This window comes from Stenella coeruleoalba, assembly GCF_951394435.1.
Source record: "Stenella coeruleoalba genome assembly, chromosome: 3".
NCBI classification, from domain to species: Eukaryota; Metazoa; Chordata; class Mammalia; order Artiodactyla; family Delphinidae; genus Stenella; species Stenella coeruleoalba.
This window is the reverse complement of record NC_137148.1, coordinates 102,661,658-102,689,128: the sequence shown is the minus strand read 5'-3', so window position 1 is coordinate 102,689,128 and position 27,471 is coordinate 102,661,658. Positions and strand designations below refer to the sequence as shown.

Genomic DNA, 27,471 nt, shown 5'->3' with positions numbered 1-27,471 from the left:
AGGAAAATGCTTGAATTTATCAAAAACGGTTTGGGTTAAATATGTGATTGAATTTGGCATAAGCCTTTATCTTTAACCAGGTGGGGTTTATTAAAAAGGTTGAAGAATTAGGGTTAAGTATTGAAGTAAGGGTTAGATCAGATTATTTGAATACCAGGAAGCCTAAACTTTGGTTTTAGTTACACTAAATCTATACTGCAGAGCCTGTGATTTGCTTTTACCAAGGGAGTGTGTTGGAGGTGTTGCTTCTACCCTTTATGAACTTCAGCAGGTCTTATTTTCTATGCCTTTTCAAGTCCAGTTGTTTTAAAAGCTAATTATTGATTTTTCCAAGCTGATTATACAGGGTAGCCATGGGCTTCCAAAGATGGAAATACTCCAGGGACATAGGAAGTGTCTGAGTGATCTGGTCCTTTGAGGAACCACTCTTCTAAAAGAAGAAGAGTTAAAAATCAACGTGCATGTTCTATTAGCAGTGGGACACACACAAACTGTAAAATCTGTACGTTCAAAATGATAAAACAAGTATGAAAGTTAAAATAGACGATAAGTGGATATCAGATTATCTTCTCTGCCCTATTTGTTAATGTACGGCTTTGCTTTGAAAATAAATCTATTTAGGCAGATCTAAGGACTATTATAGATTGCATTCCTCTAGTTTATGTACCCCAGCAAAGGATGGAAACTGCTGTTTATTACTATTTTAGCATCAAATCGAGTTCATCTTGGGTAGTGAAACAACTAATTGGCATTAAAAAAAATGAACTAAATACATCGAAAGCTCAAACACGAGTCAATAGACATTACTTAAAACATGTGACATAAATATTTTTATTGATCCACAAAGTCATCACTGAATATTTATATCATAAGCAATCTTCTGCTAGCTCTAATTCACTTTATATGTCCATTTGACTCAGTTAAGACACATTCTTAAATTGCGATTGTCGTGTGGAAATTACAAACCCGGTAGTGCTGCATCTTTAACACTTGGGATCATGACACTTTCAATTAAATTCAGTGCACCCTTTGACTTTAAAATTTCCATATTCCGGCTCCTAAAAGTGATGGTAAATAACAATGAAAAATTAAAACTAAAAGTGCTTTAAAGGCTTAATATATATAACTACATTAGCTTAAGTATATTAGCGGTTACAGTACAATACTTGTTATTGTTAAACTTGTTATTTCATATTAACCTCTCTGGTCCTATGACCTCAGAGTCCCATTAACTTGGTTGCTGGCATTTGTCCTACAATACATTCTAAAATATTTTTGTGTTCTTGGTGGATTGCACGGTGCTGCGTTCAGAGGACTTTGACACCGGCTCTCCCCAAGAGAGGGTTAAATATTTGGGGAAGGGGAACTCTGACAATCCCTCGGCTTAAAAATGGTACTGGGACTGTTTAACGGGTTAATCTTCCTAGTATATTTATCTCCCACAAATCGATTTTTTAAAAAAATGAGACTAGCCCGAAGTGTTAACATGGTTGGCCGGGACCTCATTTTTTAAAAATTTAAAAAAAATTTTTGGAGCTGCCTAGGACCAGGTGGAAAAGCTTTGTTACTAATTCCAGGGAAGAACCTTTCACGTAGTGGTGGTTAAATGGTTGCCAGCTTTCACATTTCATTGCTTGTGGACCAGAAGCCTGGGAACAAAAGGGTTACTTGTTTCCCCACCACCGCCTTCACCCCCAGATCGATTTTTCTTATTTAATCAGCGAGTAAAATGAGAGACACAAGGAAAAAAAAAAAAACACCCATTGAAAGAAGGGCAAAGTGGCGGGGGGAGAGTTGAAAGCCAGAAGGTGCAATACAGAAAATCAGTCCGGGGAGTTTGCGCTGCCGAGTCCTTGCAACACGGAATGGAAGCCGGCAAAACGCTCGCAGTCATTTCCACACAGCCAACCTCCCTTTTCTCCTCGCTACGCGCTAGTGGCTCATTTGGCTTCCCTCTGCCACCGAGCGATCACATACATTATTTCCCCCAAGATAACACAATCAAACTTATATTTACCGACATCCTCTCCTCGCAGCCTGTTTGAGATTTGTTTTAATAAATAAGTGTTTTATGTGAATGATGTAGTAATTGAAACAGGCGCACCATTTTTTTTTTTTTTTCATCTTACTGCAGGAGGTTCCTCAACCCCAATCTGGTTGGAAAATAAAACGCTTTGTCTCCACAACCGCCCCCCACCGGACCCCCACCCGCTCTCAGTGTGTGTTTTATACGTGTGTATATCTCAACCCCCTACAGTAGCCAAGAGAAAGCAGCTAGCCAATGAGAGAGCCCAGTTTCATAAAAGCTGCTCTCTGATTGGCCCGATGAGAAAGGGCAATGGGAACAAAGAAAAGTCCCTTTCAGGTATAGAGGCTGAGAGCTCCTTTTGCTCCACTCCCCCTGTGTGTGTGTTGTGTTTCAGTCCTGATTTCAGTGTTGCAGAACAAGCTTGTTGTGTGTGTGCACCAGGGGAATTTTTCTTTTCTTTTTTTTAATTTGAATTTTTGTTTTTATAAAAAATACACAGGCCGGTCTGTGACATTTGATGGTCCATCTTCTTTAATAATAAATTTGTTGAAGAGATTATAATTTCCAAAATAAAGCGGCTGCAACCAAACACATTCAATGCAGTTAGAAGGAAAAGGTCAACTCGATCCAATACAGACCGTAAGTACGGTTGCGTGGTGTGTCTCTATATAGCACTTAGCGGGGACTTCATGCAGGGGAATGTGCGAGTTTTATGCATTGAAATGAGGAACTAGTTACAGGGTTTGGCTTTTGCATTGAGAACAACAATCCAAGAAGGGTGAATTTTTATTCAGTGGAGGGTGAAGCATTTGTAACTTCTTCACACAAATTAAGCTTGACTGGGCACTCGGGGTAACTTAGAGTAAACTACCTTTGGGGCTCTAACCCAAGGAGAATAAAAGTGACACAGTTACAAATCTTGATCTGCAGTGTCCATTCTCTAGCGCACCTCACCCCTCCCTCTCCTATCCTAGCTGGGAAGGACCCTCTTCCAAACTGAACCAGGAAAATGGGGGCAAGGGCAGAACAAGCCGATTTCTGTCTCTTGTCACTTCTAGTGCCCATAATTTAATATTAAACAAGGGAATAGTCACCCATTACCTGTAATGGTTATAATTACCATTTTCCACCTCCTTAAAAAAGCAAGCAGCAAAAACACCATTAAGGGAAAAAAATGCCCCACCCAACCCGAACAAACCCGCAAATAGTAACAATGGTGTGTTTATTACAGGACCTGGATTGGGAGCTAGCAAAATGTTTTTCTTTGTTTAAGACATGAGGGGGGGGGTCCCTAAAATCCAAGTAGCGTGGAGGTGCCCTGCCCCCCTCGCCTAGTCGTCCCTATCCCTGGCCCCTTGGCAAAGACGGCAAATTGGAGATAAGCTGAGGAAAGGTTTATAAGGTGTTTCTTTAAAACATCTGCTTTGCTCTTGTACTCATTACATTTCACTCCTTCCGAACTTCCGAGAGCCTAGATCTGCGAGAAATGTTTCACATTCATAACTTGTAGCTGCTCCCACTGCAAGGGCGGGAGTGGGGGGAGGCGGCGGGGGGGGGGAGAGTGTGTGCCGGGGGAGGGGAGAGACCTTCAGCTTTTTTTTAAAGACCAGATCAGTATTTTCTTGATACGCTTGTCACCATTTTTGTTCTCACGACAACCAATTGAGCCCTTGATCCTCACGTGATGTGAAAGGCTTGCACTGTAACAAAATCGCTCCTTTTCGATGGTTGGTTGTTGCTAACTCGCCCATCCCCCTCCCCCAGCCCCGACATTTCCAGCAAAGCGACTCTCCACTTCCAATCTATCAACAATTCATTACTGCTTTTAGCTTCCAAACGCCAGCTAATTAAAAATACTAAGCCAAGCTCTGGGGCCATCTGACTAAACACAGGAGGGGGGGGTGAGAGAGGAGGAGGAGAGAAAAATAAATAAAAAGGAGACGCACCGTTTGCTGCGACTGTAAACGGGAAAAACTGTCCTGAAAAAGGTCGCCTTAAAAAAAAATCTTTTTTTGACTCTAATTATCGAATTACCACATGACTGATCGGCTTGAACGACAGCGGATTTTTCCCCCCCTCGGGGACTATACTAGGAACTCGGTTCCTTTTTCTTAAAACAACATAAAACAGGAAAACATCACATCCTTTAGGTTTCGAAGACTGAACCAATTTTAAACGCCGTTATTTTCCCTACCCCGCCGCCCCCCGGCCCCCACCCTGAATGCTGGTATAACTGGTTTATCAGCTCACTGAATCATCTGCTCCCCTCCCCCTCCACACCTTTCTTTTTCTCCTCTTGCTCGACTTCTCATCCCACCCTTTCCTCCACCTCCTGCTCCCTCCCTCCCCCTTCCTCCCCCATCCCCTTCCCCCTCCTTTCCTCTTAAGTTAGTTCAAGAAATCAAATCTGTCAGGACGGGCGGAAAAATGCCACTTCCCGACTAACAGGCGGAATCCAGCCCAGATTTTCAGTCCTTTCTTCTTATTCTTTCTTCCCTTTCACTAATTTATCCCGATGTTAGCACATTCTGTCTTGTTACTAGCGGACGCCTGTACGTTTGCTACATGGGATCATTACTTACTGATCACGGTGACTCTGAAGTCTGGAACTGAAGGCGGAATGAGAAGTTGGGAAAACTTTTTTCTCTAAGCTCTCTCTTTTTTAAAAACTATTATTCTCGATGCTTGTTAAGAGGAAAAAAACCCTTTGGTGCTTCTGTTGTGAATGTGAAACATTATCTTCCAGCTGTACAGTGACACATTTTTTTAAGGAGAAAAGGACTGATCCGTTTGCCAAAAGGGGGGTGGGGAAGTGGAATAATGTTATCGAGTGATTATTCTGGCTGAGATGTGTTATTTGGTTCCTTCCTTCTTGATCATTTGGTGTTTAAGTAAAATGAGGCACAGGCTTGTTTGCCGAGTGGAGTGGGAAAGGCATTTTGATTTGCTGGCCTAATTAAAAAATGATAAAGGAGTAAAGGTAAGCAATGTCTGTGTGTGTGTGTGTATGTATATTTATTTATTTTTTCCTTGACAATCAACTGTTAAAAAGGGGCTGATCCCTTTAAAAACCGTTTTAACTGATCTTTGTCAAACACACACTCATTTGCGGTCATTGAGGCCACCTTGGCGCAGATCACTTAAAGTGTATGTCTTAATCAGTTTCCCGTACAGTCAGTAGCACCATATTTAACAGATTGAGCCAGTCTGTGACCTAGGAATACGGTAGAATTGTTTAGATGTAATTTCTTTTTCTCAAAAGGCATATATTTAGCCTTTTATTTGACACTGTCTTTTCTAAAATAGAGAAATGCTCTTAAAGACGTGTGTGTATATCTCAAAAATAAAATTGTATAAACTGTTGGGGAAGAGAGGATGGGGGGGTATGTGTATGGGGGCGTTATTGGTTGTTTTTTTCTGTTCCTTACTGGGAACAAAAACCAGATTGCCCAGACAATTTGTAAAAAGAAGTAATAAAATTAGAAATGAGGAAAATTTAGCAACATCATTCTGAAACTAGCCTTAGAGAACTTCCAGGGTCTGGTCTTTTAAAAACTGCAAGATCTAGGACATGTTTAAGGATGTTTAAAGCGTGTTCCTTCCTCTTGTCCGAGTGTTCAGGCTGTGTTTCTGGGGTTGTTACCATGTGTATGTGCTAGAAAAAAAAATCCTAAACTCTTTTTTTTTTTCCCTTAAACCTTTCTGGACTTGACTCAGATCCTTAAGATATTTTAATGCTTTTTAAAAAGTGATTATCCTTGTGTTGTTGATAAAGGGCTTTTCTTTTTTAGCTACTGTAAGATGCTTACTGTCATGGGTACGTTTTTCGGGTTTGGTTATTTTTCTTTAAACCTGATATTGGACTGTGGAGACAATACATGAGCCACCTTCCTCACCATCCTTCCCTGTACCCCTCACTGACTCCCCAGTATTAATCGTTTTTTATTCTGGTAACACCCAGACAAGAAATATTCGACTTTTCCCCCCTTCACAGGAAAAGGTGGACCTGGACTGAAGGGTGTAAACCCCCTGGACCCATTCCTGGGGCAGGAAAAAGAAGAGGAAGATTAGAAGATTTTTTTTTTTTTTTTTAAGAGAAAGCCCAGCGGAGCTAAACGAATGTCCCCTCATCTCCAAAGGAAAGTTCATCGGATTTTTATTCTAGAGAGCTCATCTTCAGGATGTCAGTGAACATTTCTACGGCAGGAAAGGGTGTGGATCCAAATACGGTTGATACTTATGACAGTGGCGATGATTGGGAAATCGGGGTTGGAAATTTAATAATTGATTTGGACGCTGATTTGGAGAAGGACAGACAGAAATTTGAAATGAATAATTCCACCAACACCACTAGCAGCAGCAACTCTAAGGATTGTGGAGGTCTGGCCTCCAGTGGGGCCGGTGCTACCGCAGCCTTAGCGGATGGCCTAAAATTTGCTTCTGTTCAGCCCTCTGCTCCCCAGGGGAATTCACACAAAGAGACCAGCAAATCAAAAGTGAAAAGGAGTAAAACTTCTAAGGATGCTAATAAATCTCTGCCTTCTGCTGCCTTGTATGGGATTCCCGAGATCAGCGGCACTGGCAAGAGGCAGGAAGTCCAAGGGCGCCCTGGAGAGGCAACTGGCATGAATTCAGCGCTGGGTCAAAGTGTGAGCGGCGGCGGCGGCGGCGGCAACCCGAACAGCAATAGTACCAGCGCCGGCACCTCCGCTGCCACCGCGGGAACGGCCTCCTGCGGGAAAAGCAAAGAGGAGAAGCCAGGTAAAAGCCAGAGCAGCCGAGGCGCCAAGCGGGATAAGGATGCGGGGAAATCCAGGAAGGACAAGCACGACCTGCTTCAGGGCCACCAGAATGGCAGTGGCAGCCAGGCCCCTTCCGGGGGCCTCTATGGCTTTGGGGCCAAGAGCAATGGAGGTGGCGCGAGCCCCTTCCACTGCGGGGGCACTGGGAGTGGCAGCGTCGCGGCTGCTGGGGAAGTTAGCAAAAGTGCCCCGGATTCAGGGCTCATGGGAAACTCTATGTTGGTAAAGAAGGAAGAGGAGGAGGAGGAGAGCCACAGGCGAATCAAGAAACTGAAAACTGAGAAGGTAGGATAAAGACGCCTTCCTAGATCTCCTACTTTCCTCTTTGTGTGCATTTGTGTGGGTGCGTGGTGGGTGGGGACGTGCCTCTGTGTGCCTTACACTTCGTGCTTTCTGGTTCTTTGTGAGATTTCTCTTCTGTGCATCCTTCCTGTGAACTTTTGGTATGGGGCAGCTTAACTTGGGTGCAGTGTTTAGCTCCTGCTTCTGCTGCTGCTTGTGGTGCTAGTGTTTGGGTCCCCAGGTGGGAGGGTCTGGGTGTTCCAAGTACCTTTTGCCCTGCAGAAGGGCTCTTGGCCAGTCAGCTCGTTGCGGTGTGCTTTTAACAGAAAACCTGCTCCTGTACCCACTTACCTCTTCTCCTGATTTCTCCCCCTAAGGAGAACTGTCTTCTGTTCTAATTTACACGTCCTAGTATTTCTGGTAATGTGTCCTTAGGTGCAGGGTTCACGTTGCCTCCCCGGAGAGGTATGTCGAGGATTCGAATTTGCACTCCACCCTCCACCCATTTATTTTTTCATGATATTCTCCAAGATAGTCTTGTCAAAGGATATGTTACTGTTATTGGTCCCGAATGAAACCTTGGTCTCCTAGGGTCATTGGTTCCATAACCGTGTAGCAAGAATGGAATGGTTTTGGTGACCGCCAGGACTCTTTCCTTGTTCCCTTGCCCAGTTCTTAGCTGGAGATGTAAGAGTGTTATCACTTGGATTTCTTGCCTGACCAGGGAGCTGAAATGTTGGTAAGAAAAGTGAAATGGACTTGGTGGATTGGTGTGCTGAAAGGTGAAAACGGAGCCAAAAGATACCCGAAATACGTGTTGCATTTGAGCGGTGGGGAGCGTTGATTTAGGTAATTCGGACCCTTTTTCCCATCTTTGTCATTGTCGGAAAGTCTAGTGAGACACTGCCTTCGAAAAATTGCCCCTCGTGTTGTGCTGCTTTGTGCTGGAGGCCTAGGACTTACTGGTCTGGCAATTACTGTGCATTAAGTGATGTCCCAAGAGCTGAAGGTGCTCTGTCCACAGAGCAGGTTGGGAGTGAACTGGGGGAGTGAGTGCTGTCTCTATAAAATTAACGTTTAATTCCACAGATTGTGCCTTGCAGAAGCAAATGCGTGTCGTGTGGTTCGTGGCATGGTTGTTTGGTTATATGCTTATTAAATAATTTGATCTTTGCTCTTTCTCACTTGGTCAAAATTGTGAAGTGTCTTTGGGTGATTATTTCTGTGTACAGTTTCTCACTGCTGTCTATTTAAACCTTTTTCTTTTTGCAGGAATAAAGTTTCGGTTTTATGATTTTAGAAGTCGATGAAGGTACATTAAGGTGTAGATGATGCCAAAATCGCAAAAAGCCTCTGAACGCCTGCTTCTTCTATCCATATCCCCTTGGTCAGACAGCATTTTACACTGATGACTTTAAATGCATTAAAAAAAATACAATCCAGGTTTCGATTCTTATGCTGAAATGTGGACTTTCACATAATTTCTGCTAAAAGGCGTTCTGAAGTCTTCTTATTAGTACAGTAGAGCATTTACTTTTGTTGCCAGTAGTCTTCAAATTGCAGTTCTAATCTGCCCTAACTATCTAGATGAATTGCCCTAATCCAGTGCTCACAATGGCTGTGGTTAAGGAGTCAGAGCCATTTGATTGGATTCACTGCTGCCTGGAATGTGGGAGGTACTGCCCTTAGCCTTTTAATCTTCCAGCCAAATGTTCACAGTCAACAATTTTGTTTAGCTGGCAATTGGAACATTTCAGTATCTCAAAGGCTGCTGTCATGGCAACTGAGATGAGAGCGTGGTGTCGGTTCTCCAGTTTTTGTGTTCTTTTCACTTTCCAGTCACACAGGAAACTGGATGAAAAATGGAAGAATTAAGTTATTCATATACATGCAACTCATCTTCAGTCAGAGGAGTATAAGTGTGATAATGTGAATTACCTAAATAAAGAGCAAACAAGTCATGATGGGTCTGGGGTGGAGGGAGGGGAGCAAGCACAGTGCATTTAGATTCGTACCACTGCCAACCGTAGCTGCTGGTATGGGCACAGGGCCCCTTCAGGGATGGCTCCGAGGGGCTTGAATACTGCAGTGTGGGCCATTCTCTGTCAAGCTATGGTGCTGGCTCAGGATCTGGAAGCCCGTTCCTTCAGCTTTCCTCCCCACGCCCGCTGCACCCCAGAAGGACTTCTCTTAAGAACGCTTTCCTCCTTGGCACACAGATATGGCACTCCCTTGTACAGATGCCACCCAGGGAAGTCACTCTAATTCCACTAACTCTTGGTTGTGTAAAATTTGACTTCAATTTAGAAAATACTTCCTAATGACAAGGAGGAGACCTCTTGAGGCGGGAAAGATTTAGTAGGACAAGCTTTACCTGGCAAAATAATTCGACACCGAGGCATCCTTTGAGAAAGGTTTTTTGATGTTTTTGTACAATGTTTTAATTTCAGCCTTGTTTGATTATCTGGGTTTGTGAAGAGTAAGTGTCTTAAGGGTGAAGGTGGTTAATTTTCGGCAATCGGATGTGGCTCATGAAGGGGTCAAATGTGAAAACCAAAGAGGGGTGTAATGTGGTGTGTGTGCTTTTTTCTTTTTCTTTTTCCTGGTTGGATGGTTCCAGGAGATTCATAAGACTTGCTGTCACCGGTGAATTTTCACAGCATGCTTCTATGTCTATTTTTGGTCTGTTTATTCTGTTTCTTCACTACACAAAGTCATGTAAAACATGATAAATTGGACCTTATGAAAGGTCCAATTATGAAATTAAATCAATGAGCGTTCTAGTCCTTTATGTGGAAACCACAAGTATGTTGTAAAAGTCGCCACTCTCTTAATATGTGAACAAAATCAAAACATGCCATAATTCTAAGATACTTGAGCTGTATTTCTATAGCCCATTTTGTGGTTAAGCCACCAGTGACGTGTCTGAATAAGTAGATTTGACGGTTTGGTTTTTGGTTGTTAAAACCTGCTTCCCCACCTGCCCCCTCCTTTTCTTTTGAAGCATAATAGCCTGTATTGAGGCTCTTCTGCATGTATCCTCCTTAACCGTCTTACAGTTTTGACCTATCAGACGGAGGCATTCGGCTGGGCTAATAGTTCAATACAGTACATGGGTTTATTTGATCGCTGGGATATTCCAAAATACATACAAGAATTCTTAAAAACAGCTGAGACTTCAAATACATGTGAAGAGCCTAGGAGATCTTATGGTTGGGTCTTAGGATTCTGACTCTTCAGTATGCATTTAGAAAAGAGAATGATTTGAGTAATATCATGCTGCTTTCATCAAGCTGGTCCTTAACAGCCTAAGTGTGGGCTCTACAAATGGACCTGTCTATAAAGGATATCATTCATTTTATTTTATTCTCTTGTAGAAGCCTTTTTACACTTCACTAGGGAATTCTGGCACGTTTTCTAAGTGAGTGTGATTAGTTGAAGAACATATTTTGATTAATAAGTTTTGTGGATGATATGCTTCCCCCCCAAATACAGTGCCCCCTACAAATTCTGCTTAGAGAGTGCAGTTTATCTACTGTGAAATAAAAGGGCAGAAAGGTCACTTGCTATAATTAAAGAACAAAGTCCATTGTTGTTGGACAGCAAACTGTTTTGAAAGCTACATAAGGGATTTAGCTGTTGAAAACGTTGGTAACTAAGGGTGGCTCCCCAGCAGCATTGATTCAGCTCCTTTCTTTTCTATAGGCTTCCTCGGAGGATGACAGGGCTTTTGCAGTGGGTGCAGAGGGGCTGCTCTTTCCCCAACGAAGTTTTCTGTGAGACCCCGTGGAAGCTTGGAAGATTTGCATAACCAGGCACATCCCTGGGTTCTGAGCACAGTATCTGTAATCTGCTGGGCTTGCTGGAGAAATTTTAAAAATTACTCAGCAACTGATCAAGATTGTGCTAAAAGAGATAAATAACGTTTAGCAACTTTTAATAACTTTGCAAATAGTCTGTAAAAAAAAAAAAAAAAAGAGGCGGGGAGGGATTGATTGTCCAAATGTCATGAGGTTAAGAATGCTCTTCAAGGGAAATTGCTTGGCTGCAAGATGGTTTTAATTAGGGTGTTAGAAAGACTTATTTTTCCTAAGCAGCATTTTATAGTTAGTAAATGAAATCTATGCCGAAAGTGCTAAGCAGAAATCTCCCTAACCACAGAGGTGTTCAATAACCAGATTCAAACAACATGGAAAGAACCATCTGTTCTTCGTTTTCAGCATGAAAAACAAGGATTGAACGGCTGAGATTTGCTCCAATTTTGACTGTGTGTGCCTTTTTTTTAATTTAAAAAAAGTTCACCTGGTACTTCATAGCAACTCGAAATTGCTGTAATATGAGCAACACTGTGAAAACACGTGTTCCTACATTTATTTTAACCAGTTCCACTTTTATTTAAAAGATTTCCAGAAGCTCAGCCATTGAACACTTTATAATGGTTATTCAGTTCCTGCAGGCAATCACAATGAGGGGTCAGTTCTTCAAAGATCTAACTATTTAGTCAGTATCTGAATTATTCTGTCAATTTTCCCCCTGGAGGCAACGGGGGGGGGGGGCAAAGGCTCTCCCAGGCTAACTCTGGTCAGCGTTTATCGGTTAATCTAATTGTACGTGGTAGCCACACCTGGACCGATGTTTGTTCTACATAGACCTTGCTCTGGTTCAGAGCTGTTAGTCTAGGATTGTTGATCATGAGGGAAATATTCTTTTAACACTGATAACTTTGGAGTCCTTGACTTTTAGATGGTAAGCTTCTTGGCTTCTGGTTTTAGTAAGAGCCCTGGGTAAAACATTATCCGGCCTTTGTTTGAGGTCTTTTATAGAAGCTAATGACTGGGCTTGTGCCTCCCTCAGATAAATGACATTATCTCTGAGTGGGCTGACAGGAAACAGACATGTTAATGGTGAAGCTGCGGGGAGGATCTGCCCGGGTTCTGACAAAAGAGTGGAGAAGGGACCCCTGGTTGTGGTCATTAACACATAATGCATTCTTGCTCTTCCTAAGAGGCCCTTGATAATTGGAAAGCTATTTTAGCCACAAGCACTTAAATCATAAATCTACCACTCCTAGTTCCTTTGCATTCTTAAAAGTAGCAAAGTAATGTGTTTTTTGTTAACAAGTGTGTGATCTGGTTTTTAAAAATGGTGGCAGTTCTAGGCGGTGTGGTAATGACGTTTGGGAGGGCTGCACATCCCACTGCTTCTATCAGATGGGATCTCTCTTTGTCTTTCACCAGGGCTCAGTCATCCCTCTACTTTAGTAAACGAAGAAGTGGGTCCAAAAAGTAAAAAGAAATCATTTTTATACTTGAAGATGTCTCATGGAGAGGGATAGAATCTGTTTTTTCTAAGTTGGGCAAAAGATTTTGCTCAGTGATTTGAATGTAATGAAACCTGCCTTTTGAAGTGTATGTTTAAAAAGTCATGGGTATAATTGAGTTTCAATGCAGTTTAAACTCTCTGCTTCTTGAACAGAGATAATTGCCATGTTGAACACACTCTAGAGGTGTAGAAGAGGTGGAAGGATCATGTTATTCTATTCTTTAATATTAAGCACTGGAAGTTTTTCATAGTAATTACTGTAGCACAACATAGTTTTGATTGCCAGCACTCTGAACTTGCCGGTGATCTGAACATCAAGGGTTTTGCTTGAATACTAAACAGTTTATTCCTAAGTTACTTGTATCACATTCTTGTAGAACATGGAAACCAGAACTAAGGAAATACTGGGCGCTCCTTAGCAACAGCGGAGTGGAAATAACCCCTCTTCACGAGGACAGTTGTCGATAAATAATAATACCCTTTTAATCTGTACATTTAAGGTTATAGGGAAAGAGAACAGGTGAAATCTCTGACCCAGGAATGACTTCAGTCGTCATTACAGGCTCATACAGGGATCAGACTGGTACCCTGTGTCTGGTATTTATTTCATAGGTATGTGTGTAGAAATGTTATAATGGCATATATAGCTGTTGGGTTGGGAGTGGACTGGGAGTGTTTAGTAAGTGTGGGCTTTATTCTTTTAAAAGAAGTCACCGTTGATTTTCTGTTCCACTCTGCTGCCAAGTAATTGGCCCCTTCATATCCATCCAGTTCTCTCTCCCAGCTGAAGTTTCTTTAGTGACTTCTTGCTCTCCGTAGCAAGTTCTTTTTAATTTAAGCTAAAGGTTTTGGCAGTGCGAACAAAGCCTTTGCAACTGAATGAAAGGTTGTTAAATAATTCATAGTAGATTGACCATCAGTCGGGCTGTTTGTAATGCTATTTTGAGCGCATAAAGGATATTCAAGACGGGGAGATTGGCACCTTGCTCCTAGAGCTGAGTTCTGCTAAATATCTGCTAAATTTTGGTTAGAAATACCTTTGAGAAAGCATTAAAATAGATTATAGGTTTTGCCTGAAGAACTGAAGAGATTACAAAGCGAATACTTCTTCTATTTTGATAGGTCAGTGGCCTTTGAACCACCTGTATCTCATCTGGTACTCAGAAGGCTTCCCCCACTTCCCCATGAAGCTAAATGAAAATTTAGAAATATATATTTTGGTTGTAATAGAGAACTCAAAGAGAAGGGTGCTTCGGTCCAAACAAATGGGTTGGAAGTGATGAATAAATACTGCTGCTGGTTTCTCAAAGCTACTCTTTCTTCTTTCTCATCCCCACCTCCCAGCCCAGTTTGATTATTATTCACTGTGACTCTTCTCGCTCAACCACTGAGCTTTTTGCAACTCCTGGTAATCCTCATTCTCAGCGAGCACCTTAAGAAAAACGTGCCTACGGGGGACATTTAGGCACATTCCAATAATGCCATATGAAGGCGGCTTTCACAGTTTAAAAATACATCGATTGTATTTTGTGTTGTACGTAATGATTTTAGAAAGCAGATATTTAGGTTGTGGAATTGGCTTATTATCTTAACCAGAGAGCAGATGGCATGGTGCCACAGACGTATAATTTTACTTAAAGGGACTTTTAAGGTTTTGATGTGTTTTCTTTTCCTCTTATTTCCCTGATGGCTTCTTTTTATTGAAGGGTAACTTAAGGAGACCTGGTAGCAATTTTACTGCCTTCCCCCTGACAGTTTGAAATAATAGCTTGGTCTTTGGTTGTACTGATCTTCTACCAGTCAACTTGATTCTGGTTTTTGTCATGTGGCAGTGAATTAAGGAAAAAAAAAAGGGTTTGTAGTATGTTTTAAGAAATGGACTCTTTTATATGCTTCAATTAGCAACAGACGACAAAGTTCCAATTGGTCACACTTTCAGGAACTCCTAGAAGTGACTGTTCCTCCTTTTGATTTAAGAAAACTCCTGATTTGGTTTCTTAGGAAAGCACATCTGGTCCTTTGGCTGCTTTAGATCCACCTTTTTTGTCTTGTGCATTAGTTCCTGCAGGTTCAAAGGTCCTTTTTGAGTTGTTCTTGGTAGGTTAGCACGCTTTCCCCATACTGGAGGGCTGTCCTGTTTTTGGTTGCTACGCCTACCACGTGTTTGAATTCACTTGGCATAAAAATACCATTTGTTTCAATGACTGGATTTTACAGTTTTACCCATTCTTCACTTAGAACATCATCAGGATGAGTTGGAAAGCATCTCTCTCTTTTTTTTTTTTTTAACAAAGTGCGCATAGCCAGACCAGATTACTTTTGGATTTCCTGTCACCTCCTTGGCCGATTTATGGATGGCTCATGTTAAAAGCAACAATAATGTTTGAATTGGAAGGGCTGAAGCCTCGGGTTTTCATTCTTCACGGAGAACTGTTTATTTGTGTGTGGTTCACCACAGTACATGGATAATGCTATCAAATCTGTGCTTTATTATAGGCTTATGACTAGCACAGCAGCACTTAGTTATGTGTTTCTGCGTTTCCCTTCTTTGCCAATTCTTTTGTGATGGAAATGAAATTAGAACCGAATCTTTGCAGCCAAGGAGAAAATAGGCACAACAAGTAGAAATTGTCCCTTGAGCCAGTTCAGAAGTAAGCAGTGGTGATTTAAGAAACATTTTTCTCAAAGGAAGTGAAATCCATAGGAAAAAAAGGACTCCGATTTAACTTTTCCGTGAAGATCAGTGGAAGATGAGCCGCACACTTTGACAAATGGAGGCTGTTCCAACAGAAAGGCTTTATCCCTTTATATTGTTTCACATCTGAAGTAACTGATTGAAGAGCGGTTCCCATTCCCAAACCTTTCAGCTGCTTTGAAGGTGGAATGTGAGTTCGGTAATATTGTTGGCTTCTGCTCCCCGAAGGGAACAACATGATTTGAAGACAGAGCAATTGAGCTTTTCCGCATCAAACTCCATTTGGCCAATTGTCTCCATTTACATTCCTTGCCCAAATCCTTCACCAGCCTTTCCCATGATGCCGCAGCAGATGCCAGACACTGAAGTAGAAAGCGAGCAGCTGTTTCCATTACTCCAAGGCTGTATTATCCTCCACAATCTGCTTGCTTTTTCGCTCCCCTCCCCCACTGGAAAAAAAAGAAAGAAACCTTCTCTCCCTCTGACGTTTGCCCGCTCGCTCGGGTTTATCAGCCTGCGGATTTTCTATCTTATCAGGACCACGGATTTCTCGGCAAGGCCCGGTTTATTGTTCCGCGGGGGAGCAGATGGAGGGCCCTGGGCTCCGGGGAGCGTGGCCGGGCCCGCGCGCTCCCGAAGCTGGGGGCCTTGGCGGGGGCGCGCCGCCGGGGCCGCGCCCTCCTTCCCTCCCAGGACCCGTTTATAGCCCCGAGCGCAGTAAATCTGTCAGCTCTTCACGACGCCGTCACCTCTTTCTTCATTTGCTCCGGCTTCTAGTTTGACAACGTTCCCCTGAGGCGGAATTCTAATCTGCTTCCAATTAGTTGCAAAATGTGACTGAAATTTCCACATTATGACTGCTGTTTTACTTGCACGCATACATCCAGAAACAAATTAATGCTCTTGAATATTTATTTTTTGAGCCCTTGGATTTCCTTGAAGAAGAAGAGTTTCCAACTGTTGGGAATGACTTCCAGGATTTGCATTTTCTTCTCTGGAAGCCTTCTCTACTCAGTATATTGCACAATAACCACCGTGGGGTCCCCCCCATCTCTTAATAAGCCTTTTCCAGCTTTTTCAAGATTTCTCAAAATGTGTCTGTTCAAGTTACACAGATCAATTTTTTAGTATTTCTAAAATAAAACAAGGATGTTTGCCCGAGTTTAATGGAGGGGGCCTCCTGGTGCATGTTTTAATAGAACACGAATACACACAAATTTGCTTCTAAGTATAGCTGAAATACATTTGGTCAAGGCACAAAAGACTTGTTACACACTCTTAAATACTTTCCTTTGATATTCAGAAACTGAACGAATCGAGCGATTAGTTAGCCTAACAGATACAAGGACAGCATTAAAGATGTCACTATGGGCACTAATGTTATCCTACACGTTTGTGCCTAGATCCTGAGCACACCTTCTGGCAGCTGTTGGAACTCGTGGGTTGCAGCAGACATAGTCGATGGCTTCCTGTGACTTCAGTACCCCTTATCCTACATAATCCAGTGTTACGAGAATGTCTTGGACTCTGGGTTTCGGGGTGGTTCTACTTTGAGGGAGGTCAACTGCTCCAACTCTCTTTCCTCCTTTTTAGTGTTTGTTTTTTTAACAAAGATACGGATCCATCTGATTATATGTAAATATTAGAGTTGTTTGCATCTTGGCTGCTGAGAGGTCAAATTTAGCTTTATTCCTTGTCTAAAAGACTACTCTCTCCTGTACTGCAAATTTTAGTACCAAGGCAGCGGGGTCTCGGCTTTAGTATTTGCAGAAAGGTGGTGGCCTTAAAGAATGTAAACAGCCGCATTTACTGGTGTATTTTATTGTAGTGTTCCGACTTCAGCATCTTGGCAGATTGATATCAACAGTAATGATGGACTCTAAAAAGGTGTGAAGAATTTTATTGATGGTAAAGTGGTTATGTTGATCACGTTACTCTGTATTAGTTTCTAAATAACACCTTCAAATGTAAATAGATCAAGTTTTTTCTACGACGTTGTCACATATAATCATAAAAGCCCTATATTGATTGATTTATAATGTCCTTTTTTAATGTGCTGTTTTCAATCTCTATAACCAGGAGGTGGAGCGTTTATTTTACTATGTTTAAAAATAAAACTTATTTTAAATTATTTATGACATGTAGGATATAAATTATTCAAATTATTTTATCAAAAAACTTTCAGCTATGCTGGAATTCCACAAAAGAAGTAGGAACGTTCTTTGTTTTGCTTCCTTTCTTTTTACTCTGTGACTGGTAGTAGAAAAAATAGCGAGATTGAAATCCTTAAAAATTTAAAATGTGGGCCTTTCAGGCTGTAGAGACTTCCTGGGTTTAAAAAAAAAAAGAGAGAAAAGAGTGGCCCCATAGTGAAATGCTCACAATGGGCACGATTGTGCTAGCCCCTGAAGTCCTGGGGTTCACTAATTGCCCTTTAATGAGGTCGGTCTGCCCCAGCTTTTCCCCTACCTTGGGAGGAAAAGCACACAAGACAGTTGGAGTTCAAGTGGATCTTGCTGTATTTGCAACTTAGCATAACTGCTCTGAAGGCCCCCAGGGCGCTTAATTGGGGCTGGGCATTTTTGTTTTGGGGGAGACTACACACAGCTCCCCATTGTGTGTGTAGAAGCCACCGTGCGTCTTGGAAACATTACATGCTTTTGTTGATGGTGCATAGTTTTATAAACTCCAAATGAGCTTATTGCCTTTTAACCACTGGGAGCACTAAATAGTGGAAGAGCCTAGAAGTCTCTGGGTTGGGTAGCCGCCAAGCAGTTAAAAAAAAAAGAATGAATGGTTTAATTGTAGAGCAAACCATTTGTTTACAGATTAAGATTTATTCAGTCACCAAATCCTATGGACCAGGAGGTAAAAGAAGGAGGCCTTAAGGTATAGGAATTGAGTGCCCGGTGTTATGTTTTGTGATCATGCTTAGCTGTTTTTACCCATGTTTTTCACAAAAGAAGAATGAATTGTTGAATGGTGAGAACTGCTTGGCCAAGTGTACTTTTTAAACTCTAAAGAGAGAGGGGAGGAAGGAGGAGGCAGGTTGTCATTTCTTTGCTGCCTGGTCAGGAAGCTAAAGACTTAAAGTTTCTCCACCTGAGAGGGAGACACTGGCTGTCGCTGAATTTTCCTGTTCAAATGAGGGGGACTGGTGATGGTGGCGGTAGAGGTAGGGAGTAAAAAGTGGGAAGGAGGTGTGTGGGAAAGCGGGTGGCTGGTGGAGAGCCTTTGTTAAAATGGCCCTAGACAATGCATTCTCTTAAATAATTGGGACCCTTTTACAGAAATTCCCCACTATTTCATTAGTTAGTGGCCGTGGTACTGAATAGAGAGAAACTCTCCAGCCACGGCGGCAGGGAAGTGGTATATAATTTTGTGGGGGGGAGGAACTATTGCCTGGCAGCCAGAATTTCAGGTTGTCTTTTTTTCCTTCCCTCCCTCCAATAGAAGAGCAGAAATCCTGGCATTTGGTCCCACTGTAGTTGTCGTCCTTTTAATCCGTTTTTGAACAAAGGGTTTAAGGACATCACTAGATCACTAGTAAAGTGCTATTTTCTAGAAGTGTCATTTTGAACACTTCCCAATTCACTGTTTTTTATTTTTGCATTAATCTTCTTGGGAATGAAACCCTTTATCTCAAAGTGCTCTTTTGTGTATCAACTGTCACCCTAATGATAACTCTGGTTACTTACAAGTATTGTTTCTACGAGATGTCTTTGTATGCTGTTTGGCCATGAAAAAGCCCATTCCTTCTGTAACATTAAAATTACTTGTTTGCTACTTGATGCACATTTGATAAATTGAATTTTCAACTATGTTAAATTGGCTTAACATGATCTTGTTTTGTTTTTCTCCTTAACTAAGTTCTGGTACTTTTATTTTGGTCTGATCCTTTTGAAATGGCTTGATTTTCGAGTCTAAATCATGGCTGATAGCTTCACTTTACAAATCTTTCCTTTGGCGGGTGGTGAGTAACAGGATTATAGGAATGGGGGCGCAGAGAGGGTGTAAAGATTTAGGTGTAAATGTTTTCAGACTTGTCAAACTAGTGACTTTTTAATGTGCCGTTGTTCATTCTAGATGCTCTTCTATTAACATTTTCTGTGTTAGTAAAGAAAGAGACTGGATTTTATTCCTGTGAGCATCCAACATAATTTTTCAAACTTTTAAAAAAATTTATTTTATGCAAGTATAGTTGATTTACAATGTTGTGTTAATTTCTACTGTGTAGCAAAGTGACTCAGATATATATGTATACACACACACACACACACACACACACACACATTCTTGCTCATTCTTTTCCATTATGGTTTATCACAGGATGTTGAATATAGTTCCCTGTGTTATAAAACTTCAAACTTTTAAATCTCGTAAAATTCAGCACTGTCATAGTCACTAAGTAGACTGAATTTGTGTAAATACATTTTTTAAAAATCATGTTTTACCAAAGAGGTAAATCCCTGCAAAGGCCCACCTAAATTTGATTTCTTTGGGTGTAGTTTGACCGATGATACGTGCTCAACCTAGGTTGACTTAGGAAACCAAAACAAAAATGCAAAGATAAAGAAACGTAGCTCCTGTTAATATTTATGACAGCCTAGAGGCTTTGCAAGATTGAAATCTCTTTGCAGTTTTAATCCCCCCTGGAAAGAAAGGTTCCCCAACCCCCCACCGCCCCAGATTGTTAGTGCCTCCACAGTGTGAATGCTTCTCTGAGGGTTTTAAAAAGCACCTAAACATACCCTGTATGTAAACATACCCAAACTCAGTGAGTTTGGTCTGTGTTCACGTGTACATAGAGAATGGGGAAGCGGTGCTGAGCTTCCTGCCTTATTAACAAGGGTTCTCTTTTGTCTCATTCCTCCTCTCTAACCTGTTCTGTATACTATTTTAATTGGTTGTTTTTTTCTTGTCCATATAAAATGTGAAAGGAAACATGCTAACCTTTTTAAGATGCTCTGAAAATGACTTTTATAAACCTGCTTACACCAAAGTCAGGTACTTTCTATTTTAGCTCACATTAAAGGCTTAAAGTCTCCTTTGAAAGGCTAACATACGAATCTATAAGCCTGCTATAAATTCATGTACCTTATTTCCTTGTAAAAACCAGTGTTTTCTACTTACCTGGAGTTATTAGTACAGCTGCGGAGTTACTTCCCGCAGATACTCCTGTCCAGTCTTAGGTGGATGGAAGTTCTGTACCATCTACAACTCTTTACCTGTGACGGGCTGATGACACAAAATCACTTGCCCTTGTTGGATTTCAGCTGAAAACTTAAACACATTGAATTTTCCTTTTCTGACACATAGTGAAATCTGAAGAGATTTGTAGACTTTCGTACTTGAAAAAATCTAGAAAATGCCCAGTGTATTCAAATCACATTTTTACTGGTGTTCAACATGTAGATACAGTTCTCTTTAAATTACCTCTGAATTTGGTGAGCAGCTTGTCAGCACACACTAGTAGTAGTAAGAAGTTTAATGGTGGAGGACACATATACCTGTTTATCTTTTGCCTGTAAAATAAATTCTGCAGGGTTTTTGAAGAATTTCATTTTGGCTTGTTTGTAACTCACTCAGGGCTCTGAAGAGTAATACTCACTGTACAAATATTCTGTGCGATGTGGTCTGGTCGCCTCCATGTTATTTGAGCCTGGATGTGCGTGCATAATTGGAGAGATTATTGGAGAGAGAGTGTTTTGCTGTGGTAGATGTGGTTTAAATCCTAGCACTGAGCATAGCATTTACTTTCTCAGCTTACCCACAAAATCTGTGACTAATTTAGTGAATGTGAAGATTTTAGTCCAGATGGTTAGGTTTAATTGTAAAAACTGGAAAGATTTCAAAGTACCCTTTGGGGGAGTGCGGGAAACAACAACTAAACAACAAAAGAGAAGGAGAAGTAAGTCACTAAATATAGCATATTTGTATATTACACATTTATAAAATGTGATACACACACCCACACCCACATATATATATATGTCTGTATATACAGTCAAGGAAAAGCTTGAAGAAGTTTTTATAGCAGTCAGCAAGAACAGCTAGGATCAAGAAGATAAGTGATTTTTAATGTTTAATGATTTAGTATGTTCTTTTTCAAGTGTTTCCTACTATTTGTGTGTTTGGCCTTTCCTGGGCTCAAAATAGGTTTCCTCTCAAGCGTGTTAAGAAGGTACCACTTTCCTGTCACCCTCTATTCTTGGTTAAAGAGTGTTGGCAATTACCTCATCGAGAGTTCGGGAAATACCACTCTTGCCCAGGCCTTGGCCTGTGCCCCCTCACTGTGGTGCTCTCTGAGGCTTGTGCCAGCCTGTCCTTCTGCAGCTGTGAAGCTCAAAGAGGGAGTAAGCTTGCAGAAAGGGGCTGATGATTAGTTAGGTGGTGATTAGTGCTACGGAGGGACCAGCCTCCTTTTCAGCATCATTTATTCTGAACAGCTCTTGTGCCAGCATGACTACAGTCATCTGAGTGGCTGCTTTTAAAGTTGCTCAAGACCTTCTTCTGGCTGCTTCCTATGCAGATCAGACCTTAAAGGATAGAAATTGTCCCCTTCTCTTATTGTAGTTGGGATACCACTGACCTAAAGTCTTGGGCCAGTAAGTTAGCTTTGAAGTTGGTAAGCTAATAGGGCTCTAGAGTGGACTTGCTTTGTACTACCTGGAATTAAAAGGAGAGATGGGGGGAAGGAGAGAAAGTTATCAAGGGGCAGGAGAAGGTTAGACCGTGGGGCTATTGATAAGATCTACTTGATTCAAGTAGAATGGCTGGGATTCATGGAACAGTGATCTACGAGGCAAGCAAATGGAAATATGCCCAAATACATAATGCATGCGTACATATATGTGTGTGTGTGTGTGTGTGTGTGTGTACACACACACACAGATTTCATAATATTCAGGAAATGTAGAGAGAGATGAGTTCAATTTGTATGTTTTTATTTACTGTGTATCCAGTGCTTTAACATTTGATTATTGAGCTCTCAGCATTGAAAAATGGCACAAGGAACAAGCGTGAGGTTGTCTTTCACGGTAAGGAAGATAAGCAGAAGGCCGGCTGTGTGAGGCTAATGATTTTCAGATTATGGAAAACCTGTGTAATACAGGCCAAGAGAAGGCGCTTCCTGAAGAGAAGTAAGTGTAGATCTTCAAGGCTATTATTGGGAGCATGGGAGAGCAAGATAAACGGAAGGCCAGCCACCCCAAAGCAGAGGTGATCTTTGCTTTGCTTTGCTTTTGCCTTGCTTACATTACTTTTAAAAATATCTTTCTTTTACCTTCTGGTATCTCCCCATCTGCTTAGAGCCTAATTTTTCTCCATTTATCAAGAGCTTTGCCCTACAGCAATCCATTGAATAAGTGATTAAGGTGATTTTAAGATGGTACCATCTTAAAAGTCTACTGTGAGTAGACTTCTTAAAGGCTCAAGAATGGAGCTCAAATGTCAGGACTTTCTGGTAGGAGGAGAGGCTGGGCTTCCCTGGTGTCTTCATCATACCTTTGGGGCGGTCATCTTTTCTGCCCCCAAAGCTTATTTTTTTGTACAGCTGAATTTTGGAAAGAACCTCTTCTGTAGATGTTTTTTAACATTTGAAGCTGACAAGGTGTAAGTGATGAGGTTGAAGCACAGTCTGACGTGGCTTTTTTTCCCCTCTGTCCTGATTTCATAGTGGATATTGTAAGGGACTTTTGTAAGGAGTGAAGCTCAAATTGGGACCTGATAGGCACATGAAATCCTGAGGATTGGTATTGCCATTAAGTTATGGGGAGAGTCAGACTTGATAGTAGTATAAATGTCACAAATTTCTATTTCCCATATGTGTTGATATATTTTTATATATATTTATATAATTTGTGTTTTCTTTCCACTTTTGTACTATACCTGATGAATTTGATTTGAGAAATAAAAATAATAGAAATAATGTGCATAACTGAAGAAGAGCTATGCGGGCAGCTGTACAAGGTCAAGGCTACTAGAATTCTAAGGACGCAGGTCAGAAAGATAATGGGTAATAAACTCACCAGTGCACCTGTCAACTCACCAGAGTTCCCCACAGTTTGTGCAAGCAGTGGTGCCTCTAATTTCTCTGAGGCCTTGCCTTCGGGAAAGAAGAGGGTTTTAGGGCTGACAAAGCCCACGGCTGTGTATTTTTTTCTGTTGGAAACCCTGACGCATCTTAGGACACAGTGGAGAAGAGAGTCATTGGAAACAACGGAGTAGAAGATTGCCTACTTGTTGAGAACCTTTTCTCTTGACATTTCTTTAAGACCTCTGACGCGAGGAATTGGGTGTAAGAGATGAGTGTGAAGCAGGGTCTGATGTAGGTATGGTTTTGAAGCCCAGTTGCAGGGTAGAGAGCTGTGTCAAGTATGAACTTGAGATGGGAGAGAAAGAATTGGGCTGACTTGAGGGATATCAAAGCCTGTTCTCACGATTGGTTGGATATTTACACTTTTTTTTTTTTTTTTCTGGACACACTTCCTAGTCTTTCTCTTGGTTGACTGCACATGCTGTTAACTCCACCAGATAATACACATGGACTGTGTTCTGGGCAGACCATGTTGTATTGGATTGGGAGTTAGACTCAAGTCAGATCATGGAGGGCCTTGTAGACCATGGTAAAGAGTTTGGAGTTTAGTTTGAATATGATGAGAAGGCTTTATGCAGTTTTGAGTAAGGGAGTGACATGATTTGGTTTGTTTCTAAAAAGTTGCCCTTGACTGCTGTGTGGAGAAATGACTATAGAGAGAAATAGGGAAATGAGTCAGTAAGACTTTTTCATTCGTCCCAGTGAGAGAGGATAGACTTCTTCATGGAGGTGGTGAGAAGTGTTCACATTGTCTCAGGTAATGAGGACAGGAATTTGCTAGGGAGTGGTGAGCGGATGAGAATTAAGGATAACATCCAGGATTTGGGGGTGGGTGTAGTCAAGAATTGGGACACACCATTGATATACCTCATAGCTGCCAGGTAATGATGCTCAGATTGGATGGCCAGTGCTAGAGGCGTTGATTGGAAGAAGTGGGAATGCAGGTGGGCTTTAAAGTCATGGGGCCGGAAGAGGTCACCTAGAAAGTATAGCTGGAGAAGACGGGGGCTCAGGGCTGAGCCGCGGAGCATTGGAGGAGCCAGCACTGCATTCACTGAGGAGGAAGATAACCAAGCCAGTCTGGCGTTTCTGGAAAGCAAGTGCAGAAATTCTAGCAAGCAGTGTAATCATGATGCAAGAAGATGTGTTAAATGATGCCAAGAAGTCAGGTTAAGATGAGACTCAGAATTGACTCCTGACTTTGGAAGGATGACTGTTGTTTGTGATCGACCTTAACACAAGTGGTCCTAGGTGAGGGGTGGAGAGAGCTTTGTGTTCTGACAGTAGAAATATTAGAAAGGGGAGGTGTCCGTGCAGGTCTCAGTTTATTCTTTCATTCATTCCTTCACGCAGCACATATGTTTTGAACACAGATTAAATGGCAAGCACAGCCTGGGTCCTGGAGATACAGTCAGCAACAAACAAAGTCTCTGCTCTCACGACCCTTATATTCTAGTATATTTGGGACAAATAAAGATATTTTGCTTGGTGTTAAGTGCTGTAAGGGAAAATCAAGCAGGAGGAGGTAGAGAGGGATGTGGAAAAGGAGAGTTGAGGATTTGTTTACACTTGAGTAGGGATGTGATAGCCAGTGAGGAGGAGCCATGTGACTCCCTGGGGAGAGAACTTTCTAGACCAAGGGGACAGCCTGTGAAGGAGCCTGGAGCAGGGAGTGTGTTTGGTGTGTTGCAGGAGACACCAGGGTTGCTGGAGCAGCAGGAGGGGTGGATGAGAGGGCAAGGAGGTGAAGTTCAAGTGGCAGCAGTCAGGCCAGGCTCCGGGGATCCAGGAAGAGCTAAGTAAGACTCAGAGATGGGGAGGGATCGGTAGTTTTGAGCGGCGGCGGGCCAGGCTGTGGCTTAGGCCACACAAGGATCTCAGTGGGTGGGGATCTACCCTAAGCTTAACTTCCGTCCCTATTCCTCGAGTCTTTTGATTTCATTCTAGTTTCTGAGTGGTTAAGGGAGATGCGGGGTGGGGGGGGCGGGGGCGGGCGGTTATCTCACATGATTTTATCAACTGATTTCAGGTGCAAGATCATAAGTGTAAAATTTTTTTCCCCAGAGAATGGACAAAATGGCACCTTCCTCAGAAGACCTTAAAAAGGGACTGTTACTTTCCCCAGAGCGAATGTTTACCGGATGTCTCTAGTTGTGTGTATACACACACACGCACACACACTATTGTATGAAATAGTTGATCATTACTAACAACAGAAATTTAAAATGATGAAGTCATAGTATAAATAGAAATTCTAATTTTTTTTTTCTTGCATCCCATTGGAGTTCTTGTATGCTCCCCTGGGGGTTTAACATGCCTCTTACTTTGGAGACTGATCTAGGGCCCTAAGAAACTAGTTGTATTTATTAAAATACTTTAAATTTGACCTGAAGTTTAAAAAGCAGTACATAAATTGTTAGGCTGTATGCAAATATTATATAATGGAAAGTAGATTTTACTTCCCCTTTAGACCTACTCCCCAGGGTCAACTACTTTGAACAGTTCTGTATGTCTTTCTTGAAATAGTTTCCATGTGTTCAAGCATGTATATTTATATATCTTGTCTCCTTATACAGATCAGAGCATAGTAAAGAAACAGATCTGCACCTTGCTCTTTTCACATAACTCTGTGTCTTAGATATTATATGTTCCCTTTCTATCTTTGATTCCATAATTTATTTAACTGATCCTCTGCTAATAGCATTTAGGTGTTTTCTAGTCTTTTTTTCTAGTTACAGAAGGCTCTGGTGAATCTCATTTTGAATGCATTTCAAGATTGTCCCCCAACTTGATTTCATCAGGTGTATTCCCACCAACAATGGAACATGAAATGCGTGTATTTGTACAATTTAATGCTGTGAGTTCTGATTTTTTGGCTTTAACCTGTGATAGATAGTAGTCCTTTTTAAAAATTTGTACTTTTTATATTTACAAGCCATTGTATCTCCTACCTATTGAGAGTTTATAAGCTTTGAGTAATTTTCTAATGAGTTGTTGGTCATTTCTTATCGATTTTAAAGTAGTTGAGTGTATATTAGTTAAATATACTTTTTTTCATGTTTTACAAATATTTTTTCATGTGCTTACAATTTTTTTTTTCCCGTCTCTTCGTTTGTCTTTTGATTCTGTTTATGCTAGTTTTTTTTTCCTCTGTGTAAATATCTTAAATTGTGTGGTTAGGTTTATAATTCATTTCTTTTTATGGCTTCTGGTTTTTGTACTGGTGGAGAAAGATCTTTCTGCAAGACTATTTAAAAAATTTTTTTCTTGTACTATTTTGATGGTAATTGGCAATCTTTATAGTTTTCAACTTGAAGGTGAACATGATTTCCATCTTACTGGCTTTTGGGGTTTATATTTCAATGTAAATAATATTTGACCCAGTATCCAAAATCCTTGAATCAAAGACATTGTTTCTTAATCAGAGCTGTATGTCTGGATCACCTGAAGAGTGCTTAATTTTTTTCCTTTCCCCAAATACCCTGTCCCAGGTCCCCTACCCATTTAGTGGGGGGAGGGGGCTTCTTTGGGTGCATTTAGAAAAAGCTTCAGATCGCTCATTTGAAGAAGTCTTTTTGGGAGAGCAGGAAGGACTCATGATTTGCAGTTCCAGCCCTAGGAATATTTAGAGCCTGGTAAACACCCTTGCTAGTGTTTCTTAGACTCCTAGAGCAAAGGCATGCCTGCGCAGTGAACTACTTACATAGTGAAGATGGCCATGGCTTTGCTTAGTTAACCATTTGGTTTGGGCAGGAGTAAACTGCCTCACACGTTTTGAGACTGTATGAAGCATGCACTTGGAGTAGGTCATCTCTCCTGATCCGCTGGGCTTCAGAAAATTGCCAGGTTGCTATCGTGTCCTCTTAGTCAGCAGAGCATAGCCAATGAGCCCTACTGATGTTGGCCCCGTGCGCCTTCAGGTAGACTGTTCCCTGTAGCAAGTCCTTTACTCTGATTCCTGCCTGGGTCATGATCCAGGGGAGAAGCTCAGGGACTGGGGATTGAGAGACTGGGTCCCACCTGATGCTTTGGCGCTGTCTTCTTTCATGACCTTGGGCCTAGTTTCTTCTTGGACTACTGTGTCTTAGTTTCTTCTTGGACTATGTTTTCTGAGTGTCCTTTTAGTTCCAAAAGGAGTTGTAATTCTCCCCACTCCTAGTTGCTCTACTGGAGACGCGTGTATTTGATTTCTACCTCTTCTGTTTCCCCAAGCCTGAGACCTTGGAGGGCGCGGGTTCCACCT

General features: G+C 41.6%; 1 protein-coding gene across 1 annotated transcript in view; it reads left to right on the top strand.

The window, feature by feature from the left end:
• Positions 1-27,471, top strand: part of ZNF608 (zinc finger protein 608) — a 1,156,357-nt gene that overhangs the window by 1,047,219 nt on the left and 81,667 nt on the right. Inside the window, exons 12-13 of the mRNA XM_079918637.1 lie at positions 2,529-2,668; positions 6,024-7,116. Coding sequence (XP_079774763.1) covers positions 6,211-7,116 — 906 coding nt within the window. The 5' untranslated portion in view covers positions 2,529-2,668; positions 6,024-6,210. The remainder of the gene's footprint in view (positions 1-2,528; positions 2,669-6,023; positions 7,117-27,471) is intronic.